The sequence below is a fragment of the Salmo salar genome, chromosome 02 (genome assembly GCF_965601325.2).
Source record: "Salmo salar chromosome 02, fSalSal1, whole genome shotgun sequence".
NCBI classification, from domain to species: Eukaryota; Metazoa; Chordata; class Actinopteri; order Salmoniformes; family Salmonidae; genus Salmo; species Salmo salar.
The window spans coordinates 70,309,717-70,324,050 of record NC_138292.1 but is presented as its reverse complement, the minus strand read 5'-3'; the positions used below and the strand labels follow the sequence as shown (position 1 = coordinate 70,324,050).

The 14,334-nt window shown below is 41.1% G+C and overlaps 1 protein-coding gene and 1 pseudogene across 1 annotated transcript; both read left to right on the top strand.

Annotated features, from left to right (window-relative positions):
- The first annotated feature begins 816 nt into the window (after positions 1-816).
- Positions 817-7,210, top strand: LOC145862417 (uncharacterized). Its single transcript, XM_082966459.1, has 3 exons — positions 817-1,953; positions 3,091-3,244; positions 4,341-7,210. The coding sequence occupies exons 1-3, from the start codon at positions 1,915-1,917 to the stop codon at positions 5,702-5,704; spliced, it is 1,557 nt and encodes a 518-aa protein (XP_082822585.1). The 5' UTR covers positions 817-1,914; the 3' UTR covers positions 5,705-7,210.
- Positions 7,211-8,935: 1,725 nt separating this feature from the next.
- LOC106590902 (uncharacterized) lies at positions 8,936-10,771 on the top strand (annotated as a pseudogene).
- The last annotated feature ends 3,563 nt before the right edge of the window (positions 10,772-14,334 follow it).

Below are 14,334 nucleotides of genomic sequence, written 5' to 3'. Positions count from 1 at the left end.
GGCAGACACTCAAATCGCTTCTGTCACAAGTAAAAAAATTAAATAAAATGAATGTCTGTCTCTCCGCCGAGCTCTCAAATACCGTGCCAGTCTCTCACTCTATGAACGTTCACTGCAATCCGGATTCCTTGGGACGTCCTTACCCTAAACCCTAAACTAACACTAATCTTAACCAATTTACATTTATTCTTTATGGAGGTGTGAACATCCCAAGGATCCCGAATAGCACGGACCCTCTGGGAAGGTCTATGAACTGCTCTATTCGACTGAAGGGACATCCCAAGGATCCCGATTGCAACTATGAACTCCTCTGAAAGCCATGGACACAACTCTTATTGGTTGTCTGATGTGGAACTGGTAACAACACAGTCTGTGATTGGCTAACAACATTTAGATCTGAATACAGCGAGATAAGATAACATGCCATGAGGTGCTGAGGGAAAGACAGATTATGTATGATCTTTTTTAGGCCATTAGCGATAACAGGAAATACACAAGCCGTCGGCTACACTATAGTTCAAGGTGGCTACGTCAGAATGTCTGCTTGCATGGGAAAAATTGTACATTTCAAACATTTATGGTTGAGATTGAATTAATATAAACTATGCACATTGACTTTCATTAACATGCGATGCAGGCGTCACGCAGACATTAGTAAGGCGTTGGTATCATGTCATGTAAGTCAGACGCGTAACGCAGGAGTCAAGCAGACGTTAGTAAGGCGTTGGTATCATGTCATGTAAGTCAGACGCGTAACGCACGAGTCACGCAGACGTTAGTGAGGCATTGGTATCATGACATGTCAGGTGGTACGGCTGCCTAGGCTTATATATGTCCCTTATGACCCCCCATAGAACTCTGTAGGGCGCTTGCCATCCTCCTGTCTCTCTCTCTCACCAGTTACGAGTAAATTTGAAGGAAGGGATCTAGCCTCTAAATTTTAATTTCTCTCTTTAAAATCCTTGATTTCCTTTTTCATTTGGAAAACATTCCTTTCCAGTGTGGTGATCGACACAGAGTAGCCATTCGCCGCGGTCTCCAGGCTGGTCATGCGGATGTCCAGTGCCTTGTGGTTGGATCTAGTCTGTTCGGGGGCAGTTTTCAGCTCCTCTCTCGGCTGGCTAACCTAGTTTCGTAGCTCTGCCGACTGCATATCCATCCATTTTGTCAATTAATTCCTGCTTCATTTCAGTTAATGCCTGTAGAACAGCTTCTTGTCCAGTCGCCTCGGCTGTGCATTGTTCAGTTGTTGGAGTAGCTTCATGGTCCTTGGCTAGTCTCGCTGGTCTGTTAGAATTAGCCCTAGGCTGATTCTTGCGGTTGGTGCCTGACATTAAGCCTTAAAATGTAGTCTCAGGTTGTAGAGTGGTATTTTGATCAAAATTAAAATTGTATTTGATTTTACTAGGCAAGTCAGTTACGAACAAATTCTTATTTACAACGATCCTGGACGACGCTGGGCCATTTGTGCTCCACCCTTTGCGACTCCCAAACACGGCCAGTTGAGATACAGCCTGGAATTAAACCAGGGTCTGTAGTAACGCCTCTAGCACTGAGATGTAGTGCCTTAGCTGCGCCACTCGGGAGCCCCGAAACACAATCTGCCCAAATATTTAAATGTTCTGTTGAGGAGCTCAGAAAAGTACATCCTCACATGGCGCCGCTCCCTAGTCGTCCCTCCGGGAATTTGGGGATTAACAACATTTTTGTTATTGTATATGATGATGATGGTGACGGTGGTACTGTATCCCGCCCTCCCGCCTTCATTTCCCACAATGGACTTTTTTTTCTTCCGTTCACTACCCGTACAGTAGGTGGCGGTAATACGCCAATAGGTGTAGTCTGACATTAAACCTTAAAGAAGAAGAAGACAACAACGTAGCCGAACTGTACTGTTGTTGCCGACCACATTTCATGTCTTACAAAGAAACAATAGCTTCCACAATGGATCGGGTAAGTCTGGTTTTAACAGTATATGCCTGCTGTGCTGTATAAAATGTCTAGGCCTAGTTTTCATCATCTTTGAACCTCCACATTCCTGTTTTCGGTTAAATGTCGTTACAAAAAAAAAACAAGACGGTAAAACTTGTTGGGATTTTTTTTAACTTCAATAAATTAGCCTACTACTATATCATGTTTAGGAATCTGTGGCTATAACCTAATTATCTCTCCTTCCTCACAAAGTGTGCACATGTTAACATTCCTTCACTGATTTCGAACACATTATCCATTATTTGACCAGATGCTCAAGTGGCCGCTCTAACAAAGAAAAAGAAAAAAGAAAAATGTAAGGCAATCGTGAATAGTCAAGATCACGTGGGACCATAATATGCAATGAGAGGGCAGATGTGCGTGTTTCCACTAGTTTCCACAGCCACAGAGTCCAATGTCTATATCGTGTTTTTATTTATTTAGGGTTAGGCATAAAGTTAGAAGTTGTGCAGCGGGTGGCGCAGTCTAAGTCACTGCTTGTCAGTGCTAGAGGCGTCACTACAGACACCCTGGTTCGAATCCCATAGGGCGGCGCACAATCGGCCCAGCATCATCCGGGTTTGGCCGGTGTAGGCCGTCATTGTAAATAAGAATTTGTTCTTAACTGACATGCCTAGTCAAATAAAGGTTAAATAAAAAAGTAGTATGGTTTGGGTTAAATTCACATTTTAATAAGATCAATTGTAGAATTGGGCGTGGTTTATGACTTCTATGACTAGTGACGACCAGGCACTACTCCCATATAAAGTGTTATACTTTTATCAATACACTCCTAACAACCTAATCGTTACGAAATGTATATTCGATCAAATAAGTCAGAAACCAGATTCTGGGCCCAGTTATCCCTCTCGCTTCGCTTCTAAATTGCTGTTTGAAAGGAAATGACTGTTATGAGATATATGGTGGAAACTAGCCCAAGCCTCCACCAATCTAATGCTCTTAGATTTGTGGGTTGTAGGGAACGATTGAACATTTCAAGGAAAAAGAGATTTAAGGGATGCACTCAAATCAATCAGAGGTATAAATTAATACAGAGGACTAAATTAATACAATATTTGGTTTAATTATACACCTTTTAATACTTCTTGTGTCCAACAGGACAAAGCTAGCCCCTCCACCCTACCGGAGTCCCTATGTCAAACGCCTCCCAGTTCCGCTTTACTGCTAGGTCTGGTCGACTGCAGGAAAACACCGGGGCAGAGTGGAACTGAGAGAGGAGAAGATAAGGAAGATGAAGATTTGTTTTCATTAAGTAAGAACCATGTTGTGTAGATTAGACTACAGTCTGCTTCTGTAACAATAGCGGATGTGCGTAAAGATGGCGGCCCGCATGTACTTACCCCAAATTCCTTGTTTTGTTGAGTTCACTGTATTCTACGTTGCTCTTTTTTACTGTTTTTTTGGTATGGTCATTAGCGCAGCAAACATGATCCCAATTTTTGCTTCAAGACGGCGGCGATTTGAAAAACCCCAAAAGTATATTGTGCTGATATATTGTAACATTGAACCATGTCGCACACCGTAGTTTCAAAACTCAGTGGATAGTGCTAAAACAATGACGTCATATCAGAATTCTGCCATCTCTATGCACTTTAGTCATTCATTGATTAATGATATATTGATGAAAATATCTGGGTAGTTCAACCCATTTTTAAAAGTAACTTAAAATTAGGTGAAATATATATATTTATTTATTTAACATTCTGTCATAAAGAGAACATGTTCAATTTCATGAAAATGATGTTTTCCCATCTCAAGACGTTGAATAGAAATATAACTATACTAAGTGCCTATGTGCCACATAAAGTAACAGGGTTGACAGTAACAGGGGACTTCTTAGGTAAAATAGTATTTTAAATCAGCCATCGATTCACTTGTGACGGTAAATCATCCATCAAATCACTTGTGACGGGGAATGGAAGCTTGTTTTTTGCAACAGTTAGTGTCAATTTAATGCAATCCAGAAAATGGAATTGTTCAAAGATTACTAGTATGTTTATGTATGGGTAAATGGGTTGACTTGCTCAGTTTTCCACCACAAAACAGCTTAAGTTGACAATCGAAGTAACGCTGTTAAAAACACCTGTTTTTCTGAGCAATATTTCAAATTATTAAGACACGTAAAGGCCTTCATCAGATTCAAAGAGGGATATTTAATCTGCATATGTTCTAGCACGAGCAGCGCAAGTTTCCTTCATTTGTGTGAAAAAATTCAATATGCTTCTCAAAAATAACATGTTTGCTGTGGTCGTACATTTATTTAGATTGGCAATTTTCAGCATTTATTAAAGTCCCATCAGGTAGCCTGATTTCAGATGTCCATGCTATTCAATATCTTTGTTTCACAGGGGACAGCCCTAACTGTTGCTCTCTCAGTGGGAGGGGCTTATCATCTGCGGAGCCTCGACAACATCATGATGCTGACAAGAAAGAGAAGAGTCTCTCCAGATCAGAACACCTCAAGAAACACCAGCAGGGACATACAGGGAAGAAACCACAGCACTGCTGCTTTGACTGTGGGAAGAGTTCTGCTAAACAGAGGGAATTGGTCATTTACAAGCGGATTCACACTGGGAGAAAAACATACCACTGCTCTCAGTGTGGGAAGAGTTTTGCAGCATCTAAAACCTTACAATCTCAGAGAATTCATACAGGGGAGAGGCCTTACCCTTGCTTTGATTGTGGGAAGAGCTTCAGTCAATCAGGAACCCTGAATACACACATACGCATACACACAGGAGAGAAGCCTTATAGCTGTGATCAGTGTGGGAAGAGCTTTGCTCTATCCGGAAACCTGAGTACGCACCAGCGTGTACACACAGGAGAGAAGCCTTATAGCTGTCATCAGTGTGGGAAAAGCTTCAATCAATCAGGAAACCTGACCACGCACCAGCGTGTACACACAGGAGAGAAGCCTTATAGCTGTGATCAGTGTGGGAAGATCTTTGCTCTGTCCGGAAACCTAACTAGACACCAGCGCATACACACAGGAGAGAAGCCTTATAGCTGTGATCAGTGTGGGAAGAGTTTCAATCAATCAGGAGAACTGACTAGACACCAACGCATACACACAGGAGAGATGCCTTATAGCTGTGATCAGTGTTGGAAGAGCTTTGCTCTGTCTGAAGACCTGACTAGACACCAGTGCATACACACAGGAGAGAAGCCTTATAGCTGTGACCAGTGTGAGAAGAGCTTCATGGATTCAGGAAGTCTGACAAGACACCAGCGCATACACACAGGCGAGAAGCCTTATAGCTGTGATCAGTGTGGTAAGAGCTTCATGGATTCAGGAAGTCTGACTAGACACCAGCGAATACACACAGGAGCGAAGCCTTATAGCTGTGATCAATGTGGGAAGAGTTTTGCTCAATATTCCACTCTGACTGCACACCAACGCATACACACAGGAGAGAAGCCTTATGTCTGTGATCAATGTGGGAAGAGCTTCAATCGTTCAGGAGCCCTGACTACACACCAACGCATACACACAGGAGAGAAGCCTTATAGCTGTGATCAGTGTGGGAAGAGCTTCAATCATTCAGGAGCCCTGACTAGACACCAGCTCACACACACTGGAGAAAAACCTTACTCCTGTCTATGTGGAAAGAGCTTTGCTCGTTCAGGGTCACTGAAACAACACCAGAAAGCATCTCCCTCCGGCACCGGTTACAGATCTCTGAAGACAGTTTCAATAGAAAATATCTTGTAATGAGTCATCCATCTCCCATTCTCTAACAGTTTACTAAGTCTTAATACCATGGTAACCCGTGTAGGATAATATGCAGCTCTGGATCCATATGTTTCGAGCTTCTTGAAGTATGAGTGCTGTGTGTGCGGGGGTGTTCAGAACTCTATCTTATTTCATTAACTCCTATTATCCATTAAATAATTGTGTAATGTAGAATAATGTTTCAACAATACAAGGTGTGTATTCAATTGATCAATAAATTAAATCCATTATCTGCTTAACAACATCTCCTTCTCACTATGAACCAGAGGCCTCTTCTAGAATAAGTTTGCCCCAAAAAGATCTAGACATATTTATTGTAAAACCCTTTACCAGTGTCATGACGTTGCCCTCTCTCTGGGAACAGGGAGCACAGTTGACCCCCTCCCCCTTGCACCATCCCCCTACCTACCTCTCCCTACCCAGGCCCTGTCAAGGCGGTCGTAAAATTCTAAAGGAGAATGTCCTGCCGCCTGGCCCAGTTGAGACACAGAGGGGTTTCATAGAGAGACAAAGGAAATTCTTCCAACTCACAGAATTGGAGAACCGAACGACATTGTATGTTCTGGAGAAGGTATAAAAGATCGGTGAAGAATCCAGTTACGAACTGGTCCGCTTGGTACAATTTTGTGATACCCATTGGAGACAATAGTACCATATTACCATACTAAGGTTTATATAATAGCCTCAGCTATGGGACTTGCATCTAAATGGTTGTATAAAATGTATTAATAAGGATAAAGCTATTTGGAATGCGTTGAAATGCTATGTACTGATGTTAATGTGATAGAATGTATTTCTGTTCAAAGCTTAAATCAGTCATCGGCACGCCCCCCAGGGACACAGACAGGACCAGGCGTCATGTGACAAGCCTGTTCTATGTTCACTTATAAAACCCCCACCCTGATTTTCTTTCATCAGACCAGGCCTCCCCTCCATTACGAGTTGGCCAATAGGTTTGACCATCCAATTCCTCTACTGAAAGTTAACTACACCCCGTGGTTAACTTTTAGACTATCGATATCGACAGAATAAGAACAAGTCTTTGATATTAATTATTAGTCTGCAGCTAAGTACTCGATATCATTGAACGCGAAGACCGACGAAACATCCATTCTATAACGACATTAATGAATGTCGCTTTGAAAGATCCATTCTAACGAAGAGAGAGAACTCTCCAACAGAACGACCTTTCCAACGAAGATCGACGACACACTGAGCGTAAATATATATATATATATATATTGATTGCAATTGTTTCCGAATGAGTGAGCGTTCATGTGCAAAGGTTTAGCATATCAATTGTTAATATTTATCAACTTTGTGTGCCTTCTCCGCTGCCCCCACCCCCCTTGTTTGTTTAACAGGCCGCAATGCCTGTTTAGCCCACTAGGGCACATTACTCCACCAATGCTTTGTAACGATAACCATTTGTTTGTATACTTTCTGTGAATTACTTAGTTTAGTAAATAAATGATTTTAAGACAATTGATGTATGGATGACTTTTAGTAAAGGCTGGATTCGTGCAGATACAACAATTTACGACGTTTGGAATGAGACTGGACGCGAGGTAAAATACACCATTTAAGCCAGAAGATAATCGATCAGATACTATAATATCTGAAAGTTATATTAGGAAAATTATAACTTTGTAATTTGAATATTTTCCTTGGTGCCCCGACCTCCTAGTTAATTACAGTTACACGATTAATCAGTTAATCATGTAATAATAATAATAATTACAGAGTTATTTGATAAACATGTCTTCAGTTTAATGATGCCAAAGACACGACAACGGGGAGAGGGTTGACTTCCTCAGTTTCCCACCACAAAACAGCAGTAAATTGATAAAAACAGTAGAACCAGCTCACCTGCTTTTACTCTGTGATTTCACTATTAGATGTTCAATGTTTATTTTTCAAAGAATAATTAAGGAACAGTTTCATCATATTAAAACAAGAGTTCAGTTCATGTATTTAACCTTTATTTAACTAGGCAAGTCGGTTAAGAACAAATACTTATTTACCATGATGGGTTAGGAACAGTGGGTTAACTGCCTTGTTCAGGGGCAGAACCACAGATGTTTTCCTTGTCAGCTCGGGGATTAGAGCTAGCAACCTTTCGGTTACTGGCCCAACACTAACCACTAGGCTACCTGCCGCCCCAAACAGGGTAGACTTTAAAATGAGGGACAGATGTAAATTAATCACTTGAAATAAATCATGTTCAGAAATGACTGTCAAAGTAACCAAATAACTAGGGCTTTACATGTTCACTAATCATTTCCTATTAAACTGATTATGGCAGTAGACTGCGTATGGCATTAGTCATGTAAACATCTTACTCTGCTGATCTTAATTGGTGTGAGGTAATAACCGAAGTAAGCATACGCCTTTAAAATCACCTGTTTTTCTGAGCAATCTTTAGAATGATTAGGACATGTAAACACTTAAATCAGAGTTATAGAGGTGTATTTAATCTGTGCATGTGCTAACACAAGCAGCGCACCCTAACTTCTTTTGACCGAGTCCAGTGAGTTCAGGAAAAACTGAAAATTTGCAGCTTAGAAATAGTTTTCACATACACATTTTATTTGTCCGAACTCAGAATCAAATATGCTTAAAAACAACATTGTCGCTGTTGTAGAACGTTTATTTTGAAAGCCAATTTTATGCATTTATCAAAGTCCCGTCAGGAAGCCTGATTTGTCAACGTTTAATTCCAACTCCTATACTAATTGACTTCACAATAGTCATATTATTCTGTGCTTGTAACCGTACTCAAAGATGGTAAAACTTGGAGTAATTGTTGTATTAAAATCTTTCTAGAAGTTGAACAGGGTTGACGGAGGGACCTGTCAAAATGCTGAATTGTGTCACTTTAACAAGTCTTTATTCATATTAAAAATTGGATTCATCTAATTCTCCATGTGTTATGTATTAAAGGGTACTTTATTTAATGTAACATTGATTTAAAATGGAATATTGGGGTACAGTTATTACTTGAAAAATATCAAAGGGACGCAAAGGGCATTCATTTCATGGGAAGACCCATATTTTCAAAACATAATTATTCAATGTCTTTGTTTCACAGGGGACAGCCCTAATCATTGCTCTCTCAGTGGGAGGGGCTTATCATCTGGGGAGCCTCAACAGCATTATGATGCTGACAAGAAAGAGAAGAGTCTCTCCAGATCAGAACACCTCAAGTAACACCAGCAGAAACGTATAGGGAAGAACCCTCACCACTGCTGTTCTGACTGTGGGAAGAGTTTTGCTAAACAAGACTTGACTATTCATGAGCAAATTCACACCGGAGAGAAACCGTTCCACTGCTCTCAGTGTGGGAAGAGTTTAGCTGCATCTAAAACCTTAATATCTCATCAGAGAATGAATACAGGGGAGAGGCCTTACCCCTGCTTTGATTGTGGGAAATGCTTCCAACAATCAGGAGCCCAGACTAAACATACACACAGGAGATAAATCTTATTGCTGTGATCAGTGTGGGAAGAGCTTCAATCAATCAGGAGACCTGATTAGACACCAACGCATACACACAGGAGAGAGGCCTCATAGCTGTGATCAGTGTGGGAAGAGCTTCAATAATTCAGGACACCTGACTATACACCAACGCATACACACAGGAAATAAGCCTTATAGCTGTGATCAGTGTGGGAAGAGCTTCAGTCGATCAGGAGACCAGACTACACACCAACTCATACACACAGGAGAGAAGCCTTATAGCTGTGATCATTGTGGGAAGATCTTCAGTCGAACAGGAGACCAGACTACACACCAACTCATACACACAGGAGAAAAGCCTTATAGCTATGATCATTGTGGGAAGAGCTTCAGTCGAAAAGGAGACCTGACTACACACCAACTCATACACACAGGAGAGAAGCCTTATAGCTGTGATCAGTGTGGAAAGAGTTTTTTGTTCGAGATTCCAATCTGATTGCACACCAACGCATACACACAGGAGCGAAGCCTTATAGCTGTGATCAGTGTGGGAAGAGCTTCAATCACTCAGGATCCCTGACTGCACACCAACGCATACACACAGGAAATAAGCCTTATAGCTGTGATCATTGTGGGAAGAGCTTCAATCATTCAGGAGACCTGACTAGACACCAACCCATACACACAGGAGAGAAGCCTTATAGATGTGATCAGTGTGGGAAGCGCTTCAGTCGATCAGGAAACCTGACTACACACCAACGCATACACACAGGAAATAAGCCTTATAGCTGTGATCATTGTGGGAAGAGCTTCAATCATTCAGGAGACCTGACTACACACCAACCCATACACACAGGAGAGAAGCCTTATAGCTGTGATCAGTGTGGGAAGAGCTTTGTTCCTTCAGGGTCTCTGAAAAAACACCAGAAAGCACAAACATGTCGTCTGTCATCTCCTAACCCTCTGGCACCGGTTCCAGATCGCTAAATAAAGTTTCAATAGAAAACATCTTGTAAAGAGTCATATCTCCCATTCTCTAACAGTTTACTAAGTCTGATTACCATGGTAACCTGTGTGGCATAATATGCAGCTCTGGATCCACATGTATCAAGCGTCTTGGAGTAGGAGTGCTGTGTGTGTTGGGGTGGGCGTGTTCAGAGCTGTATCTTATTTTATTAACCCCTATTTTTTATTAAATAATGGAGAATAATGTTTCTCCAATAGTAGGTATATATTCATGTGTGGGGGAAATGTTATCTGAAGGGAAAGCCTTGAATTGTACTGCTTGTCTCATACATCATTGGTTCCTGTAGGTGCTGGGTAGAGATATAAGGGGGAGACGGTCATGACACCCTCAGACATTTTGACAGAACGTCCAGAATATGTTCTATAAGTTACATGCAGGAACCAAATGTTAATGATGAATAATGTAAATCATGCAAATATAACTTGTCTGTGTAAGCAGTATATAAGAGAACTAACGGGACTGCCCCGAAAGAACTCCTGACCGACGTGTTCTGTAGTGCATTAAGTTTGTTGCAACCTCTCCTGCTTGCTGATAATAAAGAATAATATATTTCAGTTTGACTTTGAGTCCCTGGTGGTAATTTCCATGACATGTATCCAATACATCAAAAAATGAAATCCAATATCTTAAGTGAAGGAGATGTGTCGCACTGCATGATGGTGGTCACACCAGATACTGACAACCTTAAGGTATCTGTGACCAACAGATGCATATCTGTATTCCCAGTCATGTGAAATCCATAGATTAGGGCCAAATTCATTTATTTAAATTTACTGATTTCTTTTGTATGAACTGTAACTCAGTAAAACCTTAGAAATGATTGCGTTTATATTTTTGTTGAGTGCAATAATAATCAAAGAAACTTATTTAATAAATTAATGGGCCTGTACAGAACACCTGTACTGTTTTAGGTGTTCTGGGTAAGAACTGTTTCAATGTAACTTACACCCAACAGAGTATCTGTGCTATGAAGGGCTCAACAGTGGAACTGCCCTGCACATATCAACATCCAAGTTATCATGTTGTCTCAGAACCAAACTGGTATCTCCAAGAGAGATGTAATGAGGTGCCTAAAATCCTGAGCTCGGTGCCAGAGTATGCAAGTCGTGCTGAGTACCTTGGGAGTAAAGAGAAAGACTGCACCCTGAGAACACAGACCTGAGAGTGATTCAGCTGAGTACAAGTTCAGATTTAAAACACAGTATGCAGAATGGGGGTACAGCTTCCCTGGAACAACTGACTGTCGCAGGTAATATATAATATCTAATTCTACTAATTCATTAGAATCATTCAGACCTGCAGGTGAATGTGTCTTCCTCCACAGAGGAAAAGAAGAGAACACTGACCTGTAGCACCACCTGTCTTCTGACTGACAACCCCAACACCACCTACATCTGGTACAAGAACGGACAACATCTCCATGACCCCACTCCCCAACAATACTCCTATAATACTCTAGTGGTCTGGCGTTACTCTGCAGACAGTTACTCCTGTGCTGTAAAAGACCATGAGGATTTTCTCACAGACAAATCTGTAGAAATGATAGTAGAAATGATGCAGTATAATATAAAAGGTAGAAAATGGCTGATGGTATGTTATCTTGTTATACTGTTTTAGAATTATAATTTTTGAAATTAATTTTAGAATAAGGCTGTAACGTAACAAAATGTAGAAAAAGTCAAGGATTCTGAATACTTTCCGAATACAATATATGTGTCTATATTTTTTATTCATGTTAAATGCACCAGTCCAATACATCTAAAACACTTGAAAATAGTTTCATTATCGTCTGAGGAATTGATCAGATACATTTTGTTTTAGGTGATCATGGTCAGAGCTGTTTGAATGTGACTTACACCAAGAGGAGTATATGTGCCTTGAAGGGGTCAACAGTGGACCTTACCTGCACGTATAGACATCCCAGCTGGCATAACGTCACAGAAGTATCCTGGTTCAACAAATGGGAGTCTGGAGTTACTACAGATCTAAGCCAGGACACAGAGTATGCAGGTCATGTGAAGTACCATCAGTGTTATAGTCATGAGAATAAAACAGGTTCAAAACAATCGACAGAGAAACACGTTACTTACAGTGCTACAGCACCTACAGGAACCAATGATGTATGAGACAAGCAGTACAATTCAAGTGCTACACATCTGTTATGATAAGTTATTTTTCCTGCTTAATTAGATCAGGTGTAGTTATTCACCAGTTATAAAGTGTGTTTGTTATCTATCTTTATGTTTCTATGACTGCAGGGAGGGAGACGCAGCAACTGGCTTGAGAACAGCAGGAATAGATACATAGGCCTGTGGTTTACACACGTCTCTCAGCAACTGTGTAACAAACTGCTTCAGAGTGATTTTTTTCATTTATTTAACCTTTATTTAACTAGGCAAGTAAATGTCGGCCTACCAAAAGGCGAAAGGCCTTGTACGACAAAACACACATCACGGCAAGAGTGACAACACTACATAAAGAGAGACCTAAGACAACAACATAGCAAGGCAGCAACACATGACAACACAGCATGGGTAGCAACACAACATGACAACAACATGGTAGCAACACAACATGGCAGCGGTACAAAACATGGTACAAACATTATTGGGAACAGACAAAAGCACAAAGGGCAAGAAGGTAGAGACAACAATACATCTCCTGATGCTTCTCCATGGTTGTTATTCACACTGAACTCAGCAACTACGGCAACAAAGTGTTGACAAACTGTCTGTGTGAGCTAATAGGTTTGTGCCAAATTAATATCCTTTTGATGTGTGATTGTGTTGCAGTGATACTGGGGCAGGATGGCTGGAGTGTGACTTACACAGCGCAGAGTATCTGTGCTTTGAAGAGGTCAACAGTGGATATGTCCTGCTCTTACACATATCCCAGAGGTCATACAGTCACAGAGACATCATGGTTCTATAGATGGTCTGGGGTGAAACCTGAGAATGATGATCGTGTGGAGTACTATGGGGACAGAGTGAATAACTGCACCCTGAGAATCACAGACCTGAGAGACAGAGACTCAGCTGAGCTGGTTCACATTCAAGACTCAGATCATACAAGGTCATGTCTTTCAAAGTGTGACAAGTGAGAGATATTCTGGCAGTCCTGGAGTCAGGCTGTCTGTCACAGGTACACTATTTTGTAATGCTTCATCAGTTACATTAAAGCCTTTGGAAATCTGTTTTAATTTGACATTATACAGTACATTAGGAATGACAGTCTGTATGTAATATGAATGTCTTGTGTCATTTCATTACAAAGGTTGTCGTTTGCTGGTTGTTTTTAATCACAGGCCTGAAGGCAAAAGTTCAAACTATAGTGACAGAGGGACAGACTGTAACACTGACCTGTAGCACCACCTGTACTCTGACTGACAACCCCAACCCCACCTACATCTGGTACAAGAACAGACAACGTCTCACCAACCCAAATACCAAAATTACTACCTGTACCTAGACCCAGTCAGCAGTGAGGATACAGACAGATACTCCTGTGCTGTTAACGGACATGAGGATCTCGCCTCTGCTGAAGAGACTCTCACTGTCAGATGTAAGTACAATACATATATATAATCTCACTGTAATTTAATTATAGTATTATACTTTGGTTACACTGTGTGTTTATTTGTATGTCATTCCAAACACTAGATGGCTCAAAGAGAGTGTCAGTATCAGTCAGTCCTTCTGGTAAAATAGTGGAGGGCAGTTCAGTGTCTCTGACCTGCAGCAGTGATGCCAAGCCACCTGTAGACAAATACACCTGGTCGAAGAGGAACATAACCTCACCAAAAGCATCAGGATAGAGTTACAGCATCACTAACATCAGCTCTGAGGACAGTGGAGAATACTACTGTGAGGCTGAGAATACAATTGGAGCCCATAAATCTACACCTCAATTGATCATTGTAGCCGGTAAGATTATTTTTATTTAAAGCTATATGATAACATTCAAATCATTCTTTATGCTTTAGGGGAACAAGCTTCTGTTAGAATGCATCTGTAGGAATCATAGTGGTGGTTCTGGTTCTCATCCTCTGGAAAGGATGATCGGAGAGAGAATTTGCCATCGGAGTATGAGTGCTGATCTGGGATCCGGTCGACTGTCCATATAA

Coding starts and splice junctions, on each gene's coding strand:
- LOC145862417 (XM_082966459.1), top strand. CDS start 1,915: ATGTCTTACAAAGAAACAATAGCTTCCACAATGGATCGG. Junction 1,954..3,090: donor TAGCTTCCACAATGGATCGG/GTAAGTCTGGTT, acceptor TGTGTCCAACAG/GACAAAGCTAGCCCCTCCAC. Junction 3,245..4,340: donor TGAAGATTTGTTTTCATTAA/GTAAGAACCATG, acceptor TTTGTTTCACAG/GGGACAGCCCTAACTGTTGC.